The sequence below is a fragment of the Helicoverpa zea genome, chromosome 17, assembly GCF_022581195.2.
Source record: "Helicoverpa zea isolate HzStark_Cry1AcR chromosome 17, ilHelZeax1.1, whole genome shotgun sequence".
Classification (NCBI taxonomy): domain Eukaryota; kingdom Metazoa; phylum Arthropoda; class Insecta; order Lepidoptera; family Noctuidae; genus Helicoverpa; species Helicoverpa zea.
Genome location: NC_061468.1, coordinates 3,397,633 through 3,419,206, shown reverse-complemented (window position 1 = coordinate 3,419,206; position 21,574 = coordinate 3,397,633). Strand labels below are relative to the sequence as shown.

Genomic DNA, 21,574 nt, shown 5'->3' with positions numbered 1-21,574 from the left:
CAATTAAGGCGGGTCTACGCTAGACGAACCGATCTCAATTGCTTGCAGACAATGTCTGCAAATGATTTACGATTGCAATATGATTGTAGAGCAAACTACTTACCGTATAGACCAAAATGGCAGACCAATCGCAAACGATCGTAAGATCTCTTGTACACACACACGGTGTCAGTATCGATGGATCACTATGGAATAAATGCAGATTGGCCTCTTGAACCGTGCGAGTACATATAGATAGGTAACTAGCTTCCGCTCGCCGCTTCGTCCGCGTGATGTGTTGATAAAAAGTAGCCCATGTGTTAATCCAGGGTATTACCTATCTACATGCCAAATTTCAACCAAATCGGTCCAGCCGTTTTTTGCGTGAAAGTATAACAAACATACATCCAATTCTCGCACTTTCACATTTATAATATTAGTAGGATTCCCAGTGGGATCCTAAATGTATGATTTGGAGGTGCAGCCACTTGGCTTGTTCTTTAGGGTGCATCTACTCGGTGCAAGTAGCATTTTAAAAACGTGTGAGTCCAGCGACTCGCGCAATGTACCAAAACAAAATATCCACCCGCGTGCTCTTGTCACTTTCGCATGGTAACTTGCTCCAGCTATATGCACCGTGTAGACGCACCCTTACATACTATATAGTGTGCTTGGAAGTTTTGGGAAAAGAGGCAGAAATAATTAAAACGTAATACTAATTTTACGAATATTTAATAATATATAACCACTCCTGACGTACGAGATAAATACATTCCATGATTGTATCAACATTCAATACAGTCCATACGAATGACAACTACTACTATGCCGCTAATGGAAGCATCCCGAGACGAGACAATAGCTGATAGGAATGCTTCCATGAGCCGGCCGTTAACATACAGTGGTGTTTGACACGAGACTGCGCTACCAAGGGATCAGATGTAGTTTCCTAAATGCGACTCACAATCTCTTGTCAAAGCCAGAGTTCGTAAAAGCTAGACGTTTAGCGCGAGGCAGCCTGGGTGAAGGTAGCCAAGAAGTCTGATACGATCTTCTTGAGTGAAGCGTCAGACTCGGGGGTGATCTGACCATCCTTGGCGATGGTGGCCAACAGTCCCTGGTGGCTGGTCTTGATGTGCTGGGTGAATTCCTTCTCGAAAGCGGTGATCTTGCTGGGGTCAAGTTTGTCGAGGTGACCACGGACACCACAGTAGATGATGGCGACCTGTCAATCAATGTACATCATTAACATCATACATTTGAAAATCGTACTCTCCGTAAATATGTCAATATCATAATGGTGTTTGTTAGTGTTGTAATAAATCTGGGATATATTACCTGTTCCTCAATGGCCATGGGCACGTACTGTCCCTGCTTCAGCAGCTCAGTCAGACGCATACCACGGTTCAGCAGCTGCTGGGTAGCGGCGTCCAAGTCGGAACCGAACTGGGCGAAAGCAGCGACCTCACGGTACTGGGCCAACTCCAGCTTCATGGAACCAGCCACCTGGTACAACGAGAACCAACTTAAGATTAACTGCATTCAGGTTTTTTATTTATTTAAATTTCAAAGTTACATGTTCAATTGAAACTGGCATAAAATGAAATTCAGATTTCAATATTGTATTGTACTATACCTGCTTCATGGCCTTGGTCTGGGCAGCAGATCCTACACGGGACACAGACAGACCGACGTTGATGGCGGGGCGGATACCCTTGTAGAACAGCTCAGTCTCCAAGAAGATCTGGCCGTCAGTGATGGAAATCACGTTGGTAGGAATGTAGGCAGACACGTCACCAGCCTGGGTCTCGATGACGGGCAGGGCGGTCAGGGAACCACCACCCATCTTGTCGGACCTGGAGATAAATATGGAACAATTATAGTGTTTGTATTTGGGGGGTAAATTTTGGTTTCGTAACCTTAATGTTAAATTAAATTGTAAACTTAATGTTAACCATTAAGTTTCATCTATTTTAAATGACTTGCGTTTCTATAATAGGGTTGTTTCCTAGTATTCATTTAGTTAAAATTAAATAAATGCACCGAAAGTTCACAAAACTAGAAACACGATAAGCTATATTATATTATTTATAACTGACCATATATTTTTTAATTAATTTATGAAATTTTATAGTTCGGCCATTCAGAGAATGCGTTCCTGACACGTCGCGATTGAACTGACGACGTAATAACATTCATTGATTATTGATATAATAATGTTGTTTTAATGCTCCTCAATTGTTAAAACGGTAAACAACCAGCAAAAATATTTTTATCGTAACTGCAACGCCATTGCAAAGTTACGTCGTCAGTTCAATCGCGACGTGTCAGGAACGCATTCTCTGAATGGCCGAACTATAATTTAGAACCTGTGACGTCACGCCATTAAAAACGACGAGAAGAGACCGATGACGTCATCCTTTCTATATTTGACAATGACAAGTATTTGACAGTGACAGATATATCGAAATAACCTCAGAATTAATGTTTTGTTTATTTGCTTCTGTGAAGTTCTGTGTGTTATAGATAGTTCAACTCAGATTTGCGCGCGGCCCTATGTGTGCGTCGGCTTGTAAATATACAACTTTCATTCGTGTGACAGTGACGTCGTCCGAGCATGACGTGTTCTCATTGCTTTTTGTTATGGGTACAGTCGTTTACGAAAATGTCTAGTTCTTCACGGAGAAAATGTTTTAAGGAGTCAGGTAGCGTTTCAAAAAAATGAAACAACATTCAAAGCTTTTTATTATTACATTTTACAGTTTATCATTATTTTCTCATACGGCTTTTCAAATTGACATTGACAGTATCTAACCACTCTAACGTCCGTGGATAGTACAGTATCCAAGAAAAAAGTAGCGTCATACGCCCATGGATACTATAGTATCCAAAGCGACGAGTTGTGTTTAACTCCATCTATTTTAAAATACGGTATTATTTGTTGAGTTTTGACAGATTATCGATATAGCTGATGAAATAGTTCGACGAAAAAATAAGAGATGGTAGTGTAACAAGCTTTTGACAAAAAAAAAAAAAAATTAAGTTCAGTTGACGCGTTTGACGTTCGTTTCGTTAAGTGTTTTTATAAGTGTCAACTATTATGTCGTTTTGTTTTATTTATTTTACAAGTGTTATACATCAAAATAAACTAGAAGATTTGGGCTTTACGATGATGTTTAAATATCACAGTTTTAGCTGATAAATCTAGTCTAATTTTAACTTCAAACGATTGTTGTTTCGAAAAAAGTCCGGTCAAGGTCATAGGCCAATCTTAGTTTTGTTTATACATATTTTACAAACTTTGCATTAAAATATTATATTTAATATCGTAATAAGCAAAATAATACATTTTTCAAACAGAAATATACTAAATTCATTGAAAATTTCGTAATAGCCTTCTCGAGCGCGGGAGACATCGCGGTAAAATTACGAAGAGTAGTGTTTTGTTTCGATTTCATTAAAATACTTAGAGTTAACCGAATATAATCAAATATACATCAGAAGAAAGGGTAATAAGCCTAGTTTGTTCTGAAAATATTTTATTGATAAAATATGCAACAGTTGTCCCTTATATTTTAAAATGGTAGAAATAAATGTGTTTTTTTCTCCTTAAAATCATGTTTAACCCGGATTTTAGTATCAAAGATTATAACTAACGATTTTAAAATATCATTAACTTTGATCTGTATTGTTTAACCATTTTTTTCGTATTTTTTTCTTTATTTTAGCCATTACGGTTCAGTAGCTGTATAGGTTTTTTGTTACGACGAAGTTGCGAGTCGCGCGTGGTTCGGGTACCGCGCGAGGCTGGACGTAAGAGAGAGAAACGGTCGCGCGGCCCGGACGTTAGAGTGGCTAAGAAATAAATGAAGTGAAATATCTAAGATGAATTAAATACTCCTTACATATTTTCTAGCTCGGGGTACGCGGACAATAAATAAATGTGTGGACTAAGAATGTAAAAGACCTATAATTTAGTATAATAATGGAAACAAAATGTGTGGGGAATTTTAAAAAATTATATTGCTTCGCATAATGTCGACCAAAATAAGACGGAAATAATGAAACTCATAAATGAACGTTTAAGTCAAATTGATGAAGGGATGTTGGGTAATACTTGTCGACATGTACAAAAGAAAAAAGAAGAATACTATAGACATTTTGACATGGAGTCAGAATTTATAATTAACATTGGTGAAAGTAGCGAATCCGAAAATTCATCATTTGATTTTTCAAGTAGCGATACAGAATCATTCTGTATCGTATATAAATAAATAAACTAAATTACGTAATAACTGTACTTTAAACAGCCGTATACAACCCCTAAATAACTGTATTTGTACCCGACTGTACCTCTTGTCACGCACACAAAGTCACTGTATATGTACAAGGGTTACCCACACATAGGGCCGCGCGCACGACTGAGTTGAACTTACTATAATTGCATTTAAGTGATACAACTGCTAAAAAATTATGGAGAAAAGATTTATGAAAGCTGATAGTTCCAATCTGCCAAGAGTAGATTCTTTTATGGTCGCTCAATTCTTTGCCAATAACCAAGATTTTTATTCAGCGGTACGTGGATGAACAGTTTATTTAGAGCACTAATGGTCGTATTTCCACAGTCTCGCACAACACAAACCTTGTAGACATTCATTTAATTTAAGTTTTTTGAAAAAGCATCAAATCTTTTCGAACGCGGACACAAACATAACCTCAATATAAATAAACACAAACTTTACGTTTCTTTGCACCATTTCATTTTTCCGCGTACACAACTCAAAACATTTGAGGTATTTTATTTTTGTGCAAATGTATAAAAATAATCTATATGTATAAAATATTATAGTTTTTGTAGCTATTTTATAAAAATACATTATTAAAATTAAGAAATCCATTAGTTGGTATGTTAGTTTTTTCTCGTTAGATGTGCTTAAAATGTAAAGGAATGAACAGAGAACGTTGACGTCACAGTCACGTGATCTAGCGTTTTCCGAGCAATATTTTAAGACAAATAGAAAAACATGTAATACATAAAAAATAAAAAGATTTGAGACGAAAAATGAAAGAGAGGGTGATCTTAAAATTATTTAGAAGCTATCTAAATAGATTTCCGAAAATTGGAAACAACCCTATTAGGTGATGTTAATGTTGGTACTTACATCTTAGCGGCACGCTCGAGCAGACGAGAGTGGAGGTAGAACACATCACCGGGGTAGGCCTCACGACCGGGGGGACGACGCAGCAGCAGAGACATCTACAAAAGTGTAACCAATTGTCATGAGTTTACGTAACTTACGAAAACCTCGCGTGGAGTTAATACTTTGATTTTATGAACCAAAAGCTAATTTTATTGATAACAAGTGAGAGAATACAAAGAGTGATTGTTGAGAGCTCTCAATTTCTCCAAACTTCTGTGTACATAGGCTGAGTTGAGATGACTGATGGCAATTTCTTGTACAATGGTTCGCCAGTTGAAGGATATGAACTGACCTGACGGTAGGCGACGGCCTGCTTGGACAAATCGTCGTAGATGATGAGGGCGTGCTTGCCGTTGTCACGGAAGAACTCTCCCATGGCGCAGCCCGAGTAGGGGGCGAGGTACTGCAGGGGAGCGGCGTCGGAGGCCGTGGCAGACACGATGATGGTGTAGTTGATGGCACCTAGGAGTTTGAATTGTTAGAAAGGACAATGCTCATGTAGTATGTGAAAAAAACCCAGGCCCGGCGCAAAAGAAATGTAACTCAAAATATAGGTAAAAATAAGAAATTAAATATTACATAGGGGGCATTATCGAAATCAGTGGCTATATGTGTGAAATTGCTATTCGAATTTTAACATCATAATGTATTAGTAAAAGGAACAGCAAACAGATACAGTTGTGGTTTAAGAGTGTACATAATGACATGTTTATAGCAACTTCTCCACTATTCTACCTACTTTTACAAGATAATAGGATGATAGAACTAAAACAGGATATGAATGTACTTTTCATTTTAATAATAACGCTTAAAAGTCATCGATTCTTTATTTCTAACACGACGAGATCCAAAAATGTTGCGGGATGCGCGAACTGTTCCTCATGTCTAGCCCACCCTAAGTAATGTAAAACGCTCATGACGCGATGACGTGGGCGCTGCAGCCTGTACTTTGGTATTGATTTATCTTTTTGGAGAAGCTTATTACTTGCCATATTACTTGTTTGTTGTTTCAGATAGCACTTTAATTAAACTATAAGCCCCAGCTGCTTATGTTACCCCTTAAAAAAATCAAATAGCAATTTCATACATTTAGCCATTGATTTCGATGATGCCTCCTATCCAGTATTTCATTACTTATTATTACCTATAATTTGAGTTTCTTTCCGTTTGCGCCGGGCTTGGGTTTTTTTTGAGCATTGTCCTTTGGTATACTGATACAAGTGACTGGTATATGATTTTGTTACATAATGTTGAAAAGTCTATTTTGATACATAAGCAGTTGAAATTAAAGTGATCATTTTAAGTCAGTCACAATGACTTTAGAAAGAGATAATTTAATTTATAATTAGTTTCTAAACACAAGCATGGTGAAATCACGCCCAGTTTTTTATGTAGCTTGGGTACTGAAAATTACGAAAACCCTTCTTACCAGCATCAGTCAACCTCTTCACGATCTGGGCGACGGTGGACCTCTTCTGTCCGATGGCGACGTAGATGCAGTACAGCTTCTTCTTCTCGTCGTCACCCTTGTTGAAACGCTGCTGGTTGATGATGGTGTCGATGGCCAGGGCAGTCTTGCCGGTCTGACGGTCACCAATGATCAGCTCACGCTGTCCACGACCGATGGGTACCAGGGAGTCGACAGCCTTGATACCTGCGTATTTTTTTTCATTGTATTGTATGTTTTTTTGAGATAATGCTGTGTCATAACTTCAAGATAGGATTGTGGGAGAAGCTAATCCATTGCAAACGTGTATTTTGGGCGTATTTATTACGTAATCATTTTGATTGCCGTTGATTGTTTAAATTTAATTATTTTATGTTAATTAACTCCCAAGATAGAGCATGTTGTTTTCAAAATTCTGTAGAAATAGAAGAGCAACTAACTCACCAGTCTGCATAGGCTCGCGCACAGACACACGGGGGATGATACCGGGAGCCTTGATACCGACACGCATGCGGCTCTTAGTGTCGACGGGGCCCTTGCCGTCGATGGCGTTACCCAGAGCGTCCACTACGCGTCCCAGCAGCTGTTCACCGACGGGCACGTCCACGATGGCGCCGGTACGCTTGACGATGTCACCCTCCTTGATGTGTCTGTCGTTACCGAATACTACCACACCGACGTTGTCTGGCTCCAAGTTAAGGGCCATACCCTATATAAGTGAAGAAAGTTTGTGAAAAGATGCGACAATTGATGCAAATTCGTTATTGGAACTTAGCACATTTTTTATGAAATTATTAATTTATATTTAAACATTGAGCTTTAAATCAAACAAGCCGTAGCAAGTTATGACTTGAATTACATTTTAAAGATAACAACGATTGAGATGACAAAAAATCTGCATTTTTATGAAATACATATTCCATGTGATGAAACTATAAGTTGTAGCTTATTAATTTTATGGAATGACAATATTAAATTCCAGTTGGACTTATTGTTCATTAGAATATGAGAAATTTTGATTGGGCTGCACCTTTTATATCAGCTTGTTTGAGTATTACATAATTAAAGATTTTTTATTGTGATAATAGATATTAATTATAAAAACCACTGTATAAATTCATACTTAAAAACATGATAATTATTATAAATTGTCTCGAGTGTATCTGAAGAGAACATGTAGCCTATCGCTTTTAATTCAAACGAAAAAATATACAAACCTTAAGACCAGAGGAGAATTCCACCATCTCCTCGGCCTGGATGTTCTTGAGACCATAGACACGGGCGATACCATCTCCAATGCTCAATACGCGGCCAGTCTCTTCCAAATCAGCCTATTTGGAAATAAGAAATATGAACAAATACATTAAATCCTTCACATCTTTCAAAATATTTTTGTCATAATACTATGTATTTGGATTCATACCAGTTAGGACCATTTCCAGATTGATTAAAAGATCTCTGAATTCAAAAGGTAGTTGACCTTTTTGAAATTTAAAATTCCCATGTTCTAGAATACAAAATCATTGAAATTGGTAAAAATATTTTTGGTTAAAGAACATAAATTGACAGTTGCCATAATGCAGTCCCTATTATGTCATTCATGTTAGGTTGCACTTGGATCTATGTGAATGAACTGTAATGGAAATAGGTCATGGATCAATATCATATTCACAGAAGGACATCATCTTGCCCTATTTGTATTAATCCATAAATCTGTGCTGCTAAATCGTCGCACATTCGTTCAACTGATACTAATTGATAAGGTTTATGTAACACTAAAACTAACCTTGGGAGCGGAACCCAGGATCCTTTCCTCCAAAATAGTGGAGATTTCGGCGGCCTTCTGGGTGGGAGTCGCGTGGAAGTTGCGCGAGGCAACAGCAGCGGCGGGCGCCGCGACACCCGCGACCTTCGATACCTGCCGACCGACATAACCAACATCAACACATTTCACATTACATCTACGCACTAAACCGACACAGATGCACTCTTAGCCGCTATCCACTAAACATTATCTACTTTATTTCACTAATTTCATATTTTTGGGGTCCTGAAAATCGAATCGCCCAGTATTACATAACACCGATCATACACAACAGAATAATGTAATAAGCTGTCTTTATGAAAATATTGGCTGGAATTATCATATAAGGGTATCTATAGCAATGCAAAGAACTAAAAATCAGTAAGAATGATGGAATTCATAAATGAGTCCTAACCCATGGACATTCCGCGAGACATGATAACCGGGTAGAATTTTCATGTTACAGCTTCTCACACACGTCGTGCTTATGATCAAAAAGATAGTTACCTGCGAAGCAGCATTAGGTAAACGCCTGGCTACTGAGCCGGCGATACGGGCGGAGATGAGAGACATGTTTCACTAAATTTTTATAACTATGGCTGACGAATAGATAGAGGCCCGTGGTAGTCGAAGTTCTCCGCTCGCGACTCGTTGCGGTAGAACAGGAAGTGACTTATTCGATCGCTGTCTATGGTTATGTCCGCAGTGAACGTGTCTGAAAACTAGAAAATTCAAAAGTAGAATCCAATTTTAAGAATAAAAACAGAAGCCAAATAAAAACAAAATGACTTCCATTAATATTTATCTAACATAATATATTCAAAAATATATGCCAAACGAATCGTAAAATGAAAGGATTAATTTTGCGAATACAAACTGAATAGGAATAGATTTCAGAATGCAGGCTGAGATGGAAATAGTCAAAATTACAACTATAACACATGAAATTCACTTTAATTTTTCAATTTAAAGTTAATAGTTTTTATGATTGATAAATAATTTAAAGAATATTCAAATATAATTAACTTTATATATAGCAACCTCTGCGAATACTACGATTTCCGCTTCGCCACGGTTCAGCGACAATTTTTGAGACAGCTGATTGTACGACTTACGATTTTTTACACATATGTAAAAATATCTAGGCCTATGTCCAGCATTGGACTGCGATAGGCTGATGATGACGATGATATGAAAATATGTAGGACTTTTGCTAGGCCCTAAATATAGAGAGAAATCAAAAGTTAATATTACATTTTTAAAAGTCGTTTATTCTAAAAAGCACGAGAAAATTAGCCCGAATGAAAAGGGGCGTATCGTATCATTTAGTTGAGAGAGCTGGAACGCTGTTATCTTCTGTCACGTTGACAGTATTGCTGTCATTTTGGGGCGCGTTCCGGTTTTTATAGTTCGTGTTTGTATTTCAGCATAAAAAATATTATTTCCCACACTTCCTCCAAATGTATAAAGAGTTATACAGACTATGACATCTATGATATCCTCATATTTATTACCTGTAACGCGCAGTTATACGAAATTGTATGAAACGATGAAACGCGACTTCAGTGTTCATAAAATTTCTATATCATTAGTTATTGATAACAAAATGTTTTGTGGTGTTTGTCTTACGTACTTTACCGATCAATGAATTTTAAATATCCGGTATAATGGCTATATTCGAAAAAACCTCGCATACCAAAGCCCTAATAGATGACACAGAAAAACTTAGCTGCACAGTAGAAAATGCACAAAACATTAACAAACACACAGTAAGTTTTATTTTTTGTTTCGATATTTTTATGTTCTGGTTCGGATCTCTGTAGCTTGTCCTTTCGTAATATAAATATGTTGTTATTTGTATTTATTTTGAAGAAATCGTAAACATAACAAAGCATTCCAAATTTGGTTTGTCGGCCTATTTACATGATGGTTTATCGTAATGGTAATAATTATTGTGTAAGTTTCAAATTACTCAATAATATACTTTTGTAAACGGAGACTAAAAATGGTTGATTGTTTTAGGAATATGTGTTGCGTGTGCAGCGAGGGCCTGCCAAAGATGTCAAGTGGAATGTGTCTCGCAGATACCGCGACTTCGCGGCCCTGCATGCAGGGCTACTGCAGGCCAACATCGACCTGCCTCTACCGCCAAAGAAACTTATTGGAAACATGCAGCCAGCATTTATTGCTGAAAGACAAATAGCTTTACAGGTATATTTTGTAAACAGTATAAATATGTCTCTACTGTAAAGCCTCAGTAATGTCTCAAGTTAGCTCCTGTTTCTCAGAATTGTTGGTTGCTCTTCAAGCTATGTGTGATGATAGATGTGAAATAGATTTCCAGATGGTTCCATTCACACTAAATTCTAATAAAAACCTTATAAGTTTTCAAAAGAACAAAGAATCAGGCAAATAAACTGAAAAATAGTATTTCCTCTGTATTTGACTACAGAGCTCAATGAATTAATCGTTGAGGAAATTTAAACCATTCAACAGCTATATATCCCAGTATTTTGTTACTAATGGCATTTTATTCAAAATTATAGCAGTTCATTGATTTTTATTTATTTTCCTGCCATTTATTCTTGTTAAAAAATAAATGATTAATATAAATTAGAGTCATAGTAAGTCAATTATTAAGGGGTTTGTGGTTTTCTGTCACTGGTTAGTTTGCTGCTGTTATTTCTCCATTACTATTCTTCTTCTTATAGATCTCTCCAAGTCTCGGTGATCTCTTAAGATGCTTTTGGTGTTTTTTGTCCCATCAATCATCATGATCAATCTCTTACTAAGTGAGGGAACAGAGGGTGCATAAGAGTGCTTTATTGTCTGTGCCCTGATACATCTGAAGATGAATAAGTTTCTATTGTAAGCAGTCTTACCAAGGGGTATCGGATTGCCCAGGTAACTGGGCTGAGAAGGGCAGTGGTTCCATATAAAACACTGGTACACAGCTGCATCCAGTTACAGGAAGCCGATCCCAACTTAGTTGGGAAAAGGCTAGGCAGATGGCGATATCATCAGTCTACTGCTATGAGTCACTAGACATTATCATTTGATATCTGATAAAAAATGACTTTTTGTTTCAGAATTATATCAATGAAGTATTGAAACATGAGGTGTTAGCTTTATCTTTACAAGTGAGAAGTTTTCTCGACCCCGCCAACTACTCTTTGGATATAGCTGGTAAATATAAAAACTTTTCTTTTCCCTTTTCCAAAGTTTTATGATTTATTTACCTCCAGCAAAAATATAGACAGATTTATTTATAAGTTTATGAAAAAAAATATATAAAAGAGGTATTACTACAACTTAAAACTAAATACTAACTATCTTTTGAAAGAAAATCCTCATCACTGTCAGCTGGCAGTATTGCCATGCATTTGATTTCCTTATCGGGAATACCCCAAGATGCACTGATGGTTACATGATAATTCGCATTAGCAAATAAATTGTTATCAAGCCAGAACTATAATTATTATAATTAATATGTATGGTAAACATGCTTGCTATTCAAATAACTAGGTAAATTTTCACATGATGAGTTTATGATGCTGTAATCATGGTTTCTATATACATCATTCAATACTGTTGCGTTTGTCATAATTATGTTATAATTTTGGTATAGTTTTAATAGTAGGCAAAAGTTATAAGAATCTTTTGACGAAAATATATTTCTAAATAGTTCCTTGAAGAAGACTAAGAATATGGATTTTATTACAAATAAAAATAAAATGTTTACATTTCTGAATCGATACGAATGAAATTGCGAATGGTGAAAGAAATCTACCCAAATCGCAAAGAAATTTACCTACCTATACCTTTTCGCAAGATTTCACACTGCAATATAATTATATTTAGTTCCAAAGTAGATATAATTCACCTCCCAGTAACATTATCGCGTCGATGTTAACTGACACGGTCGGTCAAGGCTGCAGCTGATCCGCGGCTATTTCTAGACGAGTTGCATATTCGCACAGAATTGCTCAATTGACCACACTCCACAGATATTGTTGGTTAATTCTATTCAAATATATGGGTTATCGCTATCATATTCAATAGAAACTAGCCGTTCCTTGCGGTCTCGCGTCCTAAGGGAACTCTGCCCAACAGTTGAGTAAAAAGTAATTTGTGTCCTTTCTGAGTCCTTTCTGTCTTTAATTTAAATTGGTTCAGTAGTTTTGACATACAGAGTCATTAGACTTAAGCCATGTATTCACTGGGAAACAATGTTTCAGATACACAGTTTCTGAAACATCACGTAGATGTTTACAGCAACAATGTTTCGGAAACTCTGCCGTCCACATCGTCCACAGAAACAAAATTATATGTTTCTGAAACAAAATTATTTGTTTCAGAAACACGTAGATATTGTTTCTGAAACAGTGTTTATAAACAATTGTTTCTCAGTGAATACATGGCTTTAGAACAGTAAATGGGTGTAAACAATAGTGATGCGTAAAAATTTTAAATTGCAATATTTAGTTACTTGGTAAATATTCTTATTCATCTTAAATCATAGTCCGCAGCAAATTGCCGAATAAAAAGAAGTGAATCATGAAAAACATTACACAACTGCAGTCTGCTATTTTTTGCCTACATTTAATCGTTAGGTATTATTTATTTTTGTTGTTTTCAGAACAAGCTCTGCAAACAGTGTCGATTGCGCTGCGAGGTGACGGTCGATATGAACTGAAAGGCCCGCTGTCGGATATCGGCTGGCGGATACGGAAACATTATTTTTTAGTAAGCCAATTTAACTGATTATATATAAACATTAGGAGTGAGAAACGCTACTTTATATAGTGGATATCTCCTATAGAAGCATATCGGTTTTCACATTTAATGAAACATTAGTATAGACATAACCTTCCTTCTAACGAAGTTGGATGGTTTTGGTTTACGTATTTCTGTCTGTTACGGATCATCATCATCATCATCATCATCAGCCTACCGCAGTCCACTGCTGGACATAGGCCTCTCCAAGTGCACTGTCACTGTACATCTGTTATGGATTGTGGATATAAATTACATATTATCCAAGTTATCCACAACGATTACTCTTGTGTCGGTAAAGATAAGGGTTAACATAAAATACATCCTGTATTTACGATTTCACACTATCGGTCAACTGAAAGGCGCGTCCTTGTAACGTAGAATATATTGTACTATATACTAAATAGAAAATATATATGACCCAATATACCCTATAATTTTACCCAGCTGAAAAACTGAATGAAAGAAAGAAAAAGCATTATTAGCACAACACAAGACAAACACAATTAGGAGAAAAATGTACATAACAAAAGTAATGTGTGTGCAAAATGAGGATTCTCTTTTGAACTAATGGTAGCTTCTAGTCATATCTAGGATGTGTTTTTAAAAATATAAAATTAATTCAGGTTAGATAAACATGTACTTTGGCTTTAAAACCTAGGCACTGATAAATGCGCAAATATGTTTTAACAAGGGCAATGTACTAGCTAGCAAATAATAATATTCAGTCTAGTACATTGTATGAACAACCTTACCTACTAACATACTTTGTTTACATTTGTAAGATTAAGTACCTTTATGAAGATGATAATGTATTGCTATAGGTTAGTAAACTTGATATTGTTGAATACTTTGAATAGTATCTCGTCTGCGATGGTTCATGTTATTATAGAGCAAAAGACAACTTTTAATTATAGAACAATCACTGGCTTCTATCGTCGGTTCACCTTTTTTTTTTTGTTGTCGCTGGGCTAAAAATGCTATTACGCATCCTCTTCCCGTCGGGGGAAGGGAGAGGGGTACGTGGGAAGAAAGAAAGAAAGAAATGAATTTTTTGACTTAATTTCTTAAAAACACTCGATTATGGTCCGCACTAAATTCTGAACCCATTTGGATCATATACCCCTCCTATACTTCGGCCATCCGCTGATACCTAAAGAAAAGATCCGCGGAATCGACAATTTCCTCGTTGTTGGGAAATCAGGTAAAAACGGTAAGGGCTCGGGAGAGGATGAGTTACAAGATAGTATCTGCGTGAACTATATTATGTAGGTAGGTAGGAAATAGCAACATCATCTTTTCTTTTAAGATCATCAACCCCAGAGGAAGTAGGATGAATTTCTTTGTTTCAGTTTACATACTCATACAATGTCTTGATCAAGTGTGTGTCATAAAACTAATAAAAGAATATTGATCGTGTCCTGAGAGTTCGTTGTTATGAGTCGTTATTGCGACCGACTTATCGGCCGAGTGATAAAAATATACATTTGAAATGTTGTTTTTGCGTCTAGACGCAAATTAAGTTATAATATTTCTTTAAATAGTATACCCACTAATAAAATCTGATGCACTTATGTAGCATAAAATGATGCATTTTTTGTGTATGTTTGCAGGTGACGGATACGGAGAGTCGAACAAATTGCCTGCTGTCATGGCAGAGCTATGGTGCTGACAGGTATCTCAGTGATAAGGACTTGCAAACCGCCTTCAAGAGCTTGCAAAGTCTTTCTGTAAGTATAATCACTTATACTTAATGTAATATAAAGGTTTTTTTATTTCTTTGTACATACACTAAATGTTCCGAAACTAGTAAACCGAATTGAAAAAATCTTTCACTGTTGGCAACCTACACTCTCCCCCAGTAATATAGGCCATATTTAATTCAGGTACAGGAAGTAGTCTCTCCTGGATGCGAATGAAACCGTTGGGAAACAGCTAGTTTATTGCTAGGATATTATTAACATGCAACATAATGTAACTAAAATATTTTTTCTATGTTCACAGCACCCCTACATAGACCAAGTATTAGCTATACATAATTTAGAAACGGGAGCGTTCGTAGTAAGGAGGATACATGAGACGGGCAGCTTGAGAGACATTCTCTATGGCACGGAGTATAACAAGAATCATTTAGCGAAGTATGGCAACCCTAGGATAAGGAAACCCTTCACGATAGGACAGATCTCGCATTATGGATATCAGATATTGCAGGCGTTGAAGTTTTTACATGAGAAAGGCATACCTCATGGTGAGTATTTTATAACAAAAACTCTTCAGACGCTTATTGGAATGCGATTTATTCATATATGGCATGATGCTAGTGTTACCTGTACTAGGTATTTGCCAGAATATGCAGTCGAATTGTGAACCACCTTTTTTTTGAAATTGGTTAAAAAATATTCTCATGTAAGTTTCTCTAACATCCTTTTTATTTTTTAACTCATAGTAACTGCAGAAATAATTCCCTAATCAATTGATATCTAATCTCATTTTAATAACAACGAATCACAGCACCTATACCTACAACCTACTTTGACACACAGGCCACATCCACCCCGGCAACATAGCCATAGACAACCAGCGGGCTCTCCTCATGGACATAGAGAACATACTAGTGGGCGTGCCCTCCCTGCACAGGCCGCACCTCTTACAGTTGCGTCGCACGGCGTCGGCCGAGGCAGTCGATGTCTATTGCTTTGGTAGAACACTGTATGAAATGGCCTTCGGATGCCCAATGACGGAGTATTACTGTGATTATTATTATCAAGAAGGGCTGAACTCTTTGAATGAGGATTTGGGTATGTATTCAATACCGTGGTATCCAAAGATTTTACATTTGTAATGCTTCTATTATTTTTATGCTATAAGTGCAGTCTACATAAGGTCTGTGCAGCATGTCTTCTTCTTCCATTTTTTTATATTTCAAGAAATCTCACAGTGGAACTGTTATGTGCATTGTAGTAAATATGTAGTACGCTCTCAACTTTCATGCTACCTTGAACTACCTTCATGCCAAACATCGAACTCTTTTTTACATTTATTCATATGTAAAAGCGTAAGGAACGAACTACTAACGTCTTTTTACTACTTTTCCCCAACGATTTTTTATGTACCTATGGTCTTGACTAATTTCCGTCTAATAAAATTCCAGAATCAGTGCTCCGGCTATGCCTATCAAGTTCATCATGTAAGCACGGCGGTCCGTCACTCGAGCAGCTACTGTCACACCCGCTGTTTGCGCGGGCGCCGCTCAACGGCCTGACGTTAGGTGCACAGAACGACGCACGAGTGCATCTGAAGTTCCCGCTCACGCTGAAGGATGAATTGAAAGCTGCCGTCGCTAGTACAGAGGCTAGGTTGAAGACTGAACAGAAATTGGTAGGTTTGTCTTTATATTATAGCTGTTCCCCGCGGTTTCACCCGCGTCCCGGGGAAACTTCTTTCCGGAGCCCATCATCCTCCGAGCCTTTTCCCAACTATGTTGGGGTCGGCTTCCAGTCTAACCGGATTCAGCTGAGTACCAGTCCTTGACAAGGAGCGACTGCCCTATCTGACCTCCTCAACCCAGTTACCCGATACCCCTTGGTTAGACTGGTGTCAGGCTTACTGCCTTCTGACTACCCGTAACGACTGCCAAGGATGTTCAATCTTCTGCCAAGGATGTTCTTTCCGGAGCCTGATGGTGACAAAAAACTATACTGCGTCCTTCTCCCGGGTTTAAGCTTCCACTCTAATTTTCAGCTTAAACGGTTGTAATTCTTGAGTTATAAAATGTGTACAACTTTATTTTATATGTAACTTGTTTACCTGCATGTATATTTTTAGTACCTACATTCTAATCAAATAAATACATTTTCTATTCTTCAATGCTGGTACTTACATTTTTTTTTTGATATGAAAAGTAATTTTTGATCTCTGGTTGCAGATGAGAAGCGCGAAAAGGGAGGTACGGATCCAAGAGATATTGGGTTCCGAAGAGGAAATAAAGAAACAAAAGCGAAGAGCGGTAAGTATTCGTAACAATTCACCAATATTTTCATAGCAATTGCTTATTATGAAAATCTTGCTGTATTTGTCTTTTATAGTATACCGAACTAATGAGAATTAATAGGAAAACTTCGTACGTTTAAAATGAAAATGTGGTGTGTACAGAAAAAGCGCGAGAGTCTATGGAAGTCGACGTCGTCTCTGGCGGAGACGGTGCGGTCGCAGAGTGCCAGCACTGCCTCATCGCCCACTCCACCTGCTCTAAGTAAGTGTTATACTAACCCTCTCCCAGCGTTTTCCCAACTATGTTGGGAGTCGGTCTAACCGGATGCCGCTGAGCACTAGAGTTTTACAAGGAGTGACTGCCTATCTGACCTCAACCCAGTTAATTTACTTACAAAAAGACCCATAAATGCCGAAGCGTTAATGCTTTGATATATCCATAAAGCTATTGCTACGTGTTTCCATAACATTTGAAGAGTTCTTATCTACTTCTTTAATTAAATCCAGTGCACAAAACACATGAGATCACATTGTCAAAAAAAAAAATTGGTTGTTTGTAAAGTACCTAGGTTTACGATCGAGATGTTTACGTGATAACGTCTTATTGGTGATATAAGTTTTTGGGAAGTAAGGAATTAATGAAGATAACAATTTTTTCAATTTTAAATTACATCTATCGTTTTATTCACACTTTTGATGATAAATTTCGGGTGTAAAATGACAAGTTTACTTATTCGACTATGATATACATTTTTCTTCATACATACATTCATACAAACATACATTTATCCGCACGAGAAAATCTCCATTCGTTTGTATGCCGCTAGAGTGAGAGAGACGGAAGATCGGTCCACTCACTCGAACGCTATGCCAGCCTCCGCTCGTGAGGATTCCGCGTGACAAGTTTCACGGAATGACTGGCAGCGCTCGAGATGAGACGGGAGATCGGTCCGTCTCTCTCTCGTTATACCTGCGATCGCGCTCGTGAGGTTTTGGTGTGACACAAGTTTCTGAACATGTCACCCGACTAAAACGATTTTAAAGACGTTATCACGTCAAAATATTGCTGTAAATTATCTTGCATATCTTCTAATATACCTAATATAATACTCCCCATATGTAAAGGAGCCGTCCAGCGACCTATATTTTAATTCTTCCTTCATCTAAAATACAAATCACTGATCCTACGTACTAATTCCAGGTCACGACCCCCCCGGCACGAGCCCGAGTTCCTCCGGCGCGTCACCATGCGACGCTCGCTCGTCACTGCTGGCAGCCATCTGCGCCTTCGACAAGACGCGCCTCGTCAGCGTCGACGCCGACCGGTGAGCGGCCCGCTATGTAGCTGTGGCATATGCGACCTAACTTGTGTATGGGCCTGTCAAGTGTGTGGGGAACCCATAGATATAATATTACTAAACAAGATTGCGCACGCTCAAAATATATATTTACGAAAATGAACTCTATTCTAACGCAATAAGGTACTAAATTGGTTGCATAATACACAGAGGCAAATCCGAGCCGAGAGGGATAGTTCGAACGGAGGCTGTTTGTCTCTTTCTAACACCTTGCCAGCATAAAAAAAATGTTGTGATCAAAAGTTTTGTCTTCCCAAAAACAATTGAATCACTTATATTTTTATCTTATTTTAACAATTGTAAGTCAACAAATTAATAACAATCGCATTAATTTATTCGTATTTATTATTAAAACATAAACAACATAAATTTTTATTTTGCTTTTTTTTATTTTCTAGCGGTAACCCTGAACATTCTTGGCGCGTAATCAGCATTTAAAATTTTGTTTATATTTTTTTGTATTAAATCAATTTAAACTATTAAAATGGTGAAAAAGTGTTGCGTTTCTACTTGCAAAAGTGAATCCTATGGTGGTTGCAATATATCGTTCCACAGGTTAGCTAATAATAACATTTTCGTAAACCAAACAACAAGGGTGCCCATGAATTCTTGTAACGAGTCAAAATATGGGTGATGGATTTTAAAACTGTTGTACTATTGTTATAGCTTCCCAAAAAATGAAGAAAGGCGACATAAATGGCTCAGCAGTCTATATATGAAGTAGAAATACAAAAAAAACAGTCTTCACTTCGAATCTTCCTGCTTTTATACTGCTAATTTCCGCTAATTATTAAAAGCCTTTATTAGTATCTTAAGGTCACAAACTGCGTAAGATAAAACTTCAATACTAATCTGTGTTTAATAATCTTAGCAAATTCGGATTTGTCTCACATAGCTTAATCTCATAGTCACCCTATTAGAAAGGGACAGACAGCCTCCGTACTAACTGTTTCACTCGGCTCGTTTTTTGGGTTTAGGTGCGCAGTCCTGTTTACTAATATTATGTCTATGGGGGAACCGGTAGTAAAGAGTTTGTCACTGTCAAAATATTATGAATATTGTTAGCCATTCGAAATGCAGTTGATATGAAGGCATAGTTAATAAGGGTGTGTCTACACAGAGCATGTAGCTGGAGCCAGTAAACATGCGTAAGTGACAAGAGAACGCGGGTGGGTATTATGCTTTGGTACATGCGCGAGTCGCTGGACTCGCACGTTTTTAAAATGCATGTTGCCTGCTCATGTGCCTCAATATTCGCAAGCTACTTGCACCGTGAAGATGCACTCAGATTTCAATAGACAATTTTAATAAGAATAAAGTCGATAGTAGTTTGATAGTGAATGATCTGCACTGCGTTTCTCCACACGTGTCTGTTGATAGATGCACTAATTCTAAGGTACGTATCAGGAACAGTATTTAAGTGGAGGGACCATGTGGTAGCTAGGACTCAAAAATTTCAACCTAATCCAACGAGGCCATTTTAATCCCATCAATATAATTCAGCTGTGATGTAAATCGTAAACAAATCACGTATGCCATAGCTATCTAGGATAACTGTTATGTAGTTGGGGCTCTCTTTTTAAAATTGTTAATGTTAACGGTCGTTCCCGATATTCCATCGATCTGTTATTTTGCCCACTAGAGATAGGAATTTGACATTACTTATATGAGACTTTTGTCAAAGTTCTATCTCTAGTAAGCAAAACAACAGATAGATAAGATATTGGAAATGGCCGTCACTTACAAGTGGCAAGGAACTGCGGCGAAATTCAAATAAGCGTTAATTATATTGGTATTACTTACCAAAACTATGAAGGCGTTTCATAAAAACAGTTAAAAAATTGAGCGTCCGTTGTTATCAAAAGTTTCGAGTACGTTTTGTAATAATCAGTAATTTTCGGAATCTAAAGTAAAGTTTAACTTACATGCTTAGCGCCTTGCTGAATGACTTGAGTGGTGTCTTATATTTCTGTACAGAGTTACACCTCTTTTTGTTATATTCCATGATTTTCAAGAGCAAAATTTAAATTGTGAGATTATTCAAATATCTGTATTAAAAGCGAAGGCTTATTACTTTCATCTCGACCAAAAATATTATTCTACTGAAACATCAAATTACTTAACAATTGCAATATTGATAACAGTTGAAATTATTACAATCGTAAAAAAAAATTGTCACAAGTATTTATATTAAAAAAAAAGGAATGGTGCATTTATGTATTTTAAATTCGACTTGTAGTTTGTTTTACATTAACTACGAATCCCAGTGATATTTATTTATAAACTTAAAACTCACACAATACAGTGTATTTGTAACTCGAAAATGAAAGAATGTAACCCTAGGAAGCGTTATCATGATGATATTACGAGGCAAATCTTTAACTTGTTTGGATATTTTCATTAGTATTTTATGTCATTTGTGGTGGTAAATTTAATCCACGTCTATTTATTGTATCAAGATTTCAGTATTTATCTTATTAAGTGATTAATATCTGGAATGATTAGGACATACATGGTAGAAATGGCTAGGTTGGCGAATCGGTTCCCTGTCGTGTATTATTTGGTGCTCGAAACGGTTATGTGTAAGCATAGTATGTGGATTGAAGCTATCACCAAATTTTAAGAGTTAAATTATTTAGTACAATGTTATAATTCATACAAATTTCAATGCAATGTGTAAACCTAATGTTAAGCTATTTTGATTTATATCGAACAAATATATAATATCAGAAAACGTAATTATTGTAGTTTTAAGTTCATCCAAGATCTTATATGATTATAGGAAGTTATTAATTAATAATTTATATAATTTTAAGTTTCAAAGTGATATGCGACTGGTCAGGCATTATGTTATTGGTTTATTATGAAATTATTTTTGGAATTATCTATGTAGAAGCTTTAATGTTCTAGTGTAAGGTACATAAATTATAAAATGTTTAATATATTTTGTTGTAAGTGTAAGAAAATATACAGTTGCGATAATAATTTGGCTTTTATTTTCATGAATCATAGAACAGAA

The 21,574-nt window shown here is 36.8% G+C and overlaps 2 protein-coding genes across 2 annotated transcripts; one reads left to right on the top strand and one right to left on the bottom strand.

The window, feature by feature from the left end:
- Positions 1–695: 695 nt before the first annotated feature.
- Positions 696–9,100, bottom strand: LOC124638180 (ATP synthase subunit alpha, mitochondrial). The gene is made up of 10 exons (XM_047175073.1): positions 8,939–9,100; positions 8,414–8,545; positions 7,845–7,958; positions 7,072–7,336; positions 6,610–6,834; positions 5,473–5,642; positions 5,142–5,236; positions 1,616–1,835; positions 1,318–1,485; positions 696–1,204 (listed from the first exon to the last, which is right to left on the bottom strand). The coding sequence occupies exons 1-10, from the start codon at positions 9,002–9,004 to the stop codon at positions 983–985; spliced, it is 1,677 nt and encodes a 558-aa protein (XP_047031029.1). The 5' UTR covers positions 9,005–9,100; the 3' UTR covers positions 696–982.
- Positions 9,101–9,986: 886 nt separating this feature from the next.
- Positions 9,987–21,540, top strand: LOC124638181 (PX domain-containing protein kinase-like protein). Its single transcript, XM_047175074.1, has 12 exons — positions 9,987–10,200; positions 10,454–10,642; positions 11,521–11,617; positions 13,071–13,177; positions 14,821–14,937; positions 15,212–15,455; positions 15,751–16,005; positions 16,359–16,585; positions 17,133–17,213; positions 17,360–17,459; positions 18,399–18,588; positions 19,567–21,540. Exons 1-11 carry the CDS (start codon positions 10,099–10,101, stop codon positions 18,524–18,526), a joined length of 1,647 nt encoding a protein of 548 aa, XP_047031030.1. The 5' UTR covers positions 9,987–10,098; the 3' UTR covers positions 18,527–18,588; positions 19,567–21,540.
- The last annotated feature ends 34 nt before the right edge of the window (positions 21,541–21,574 follow it).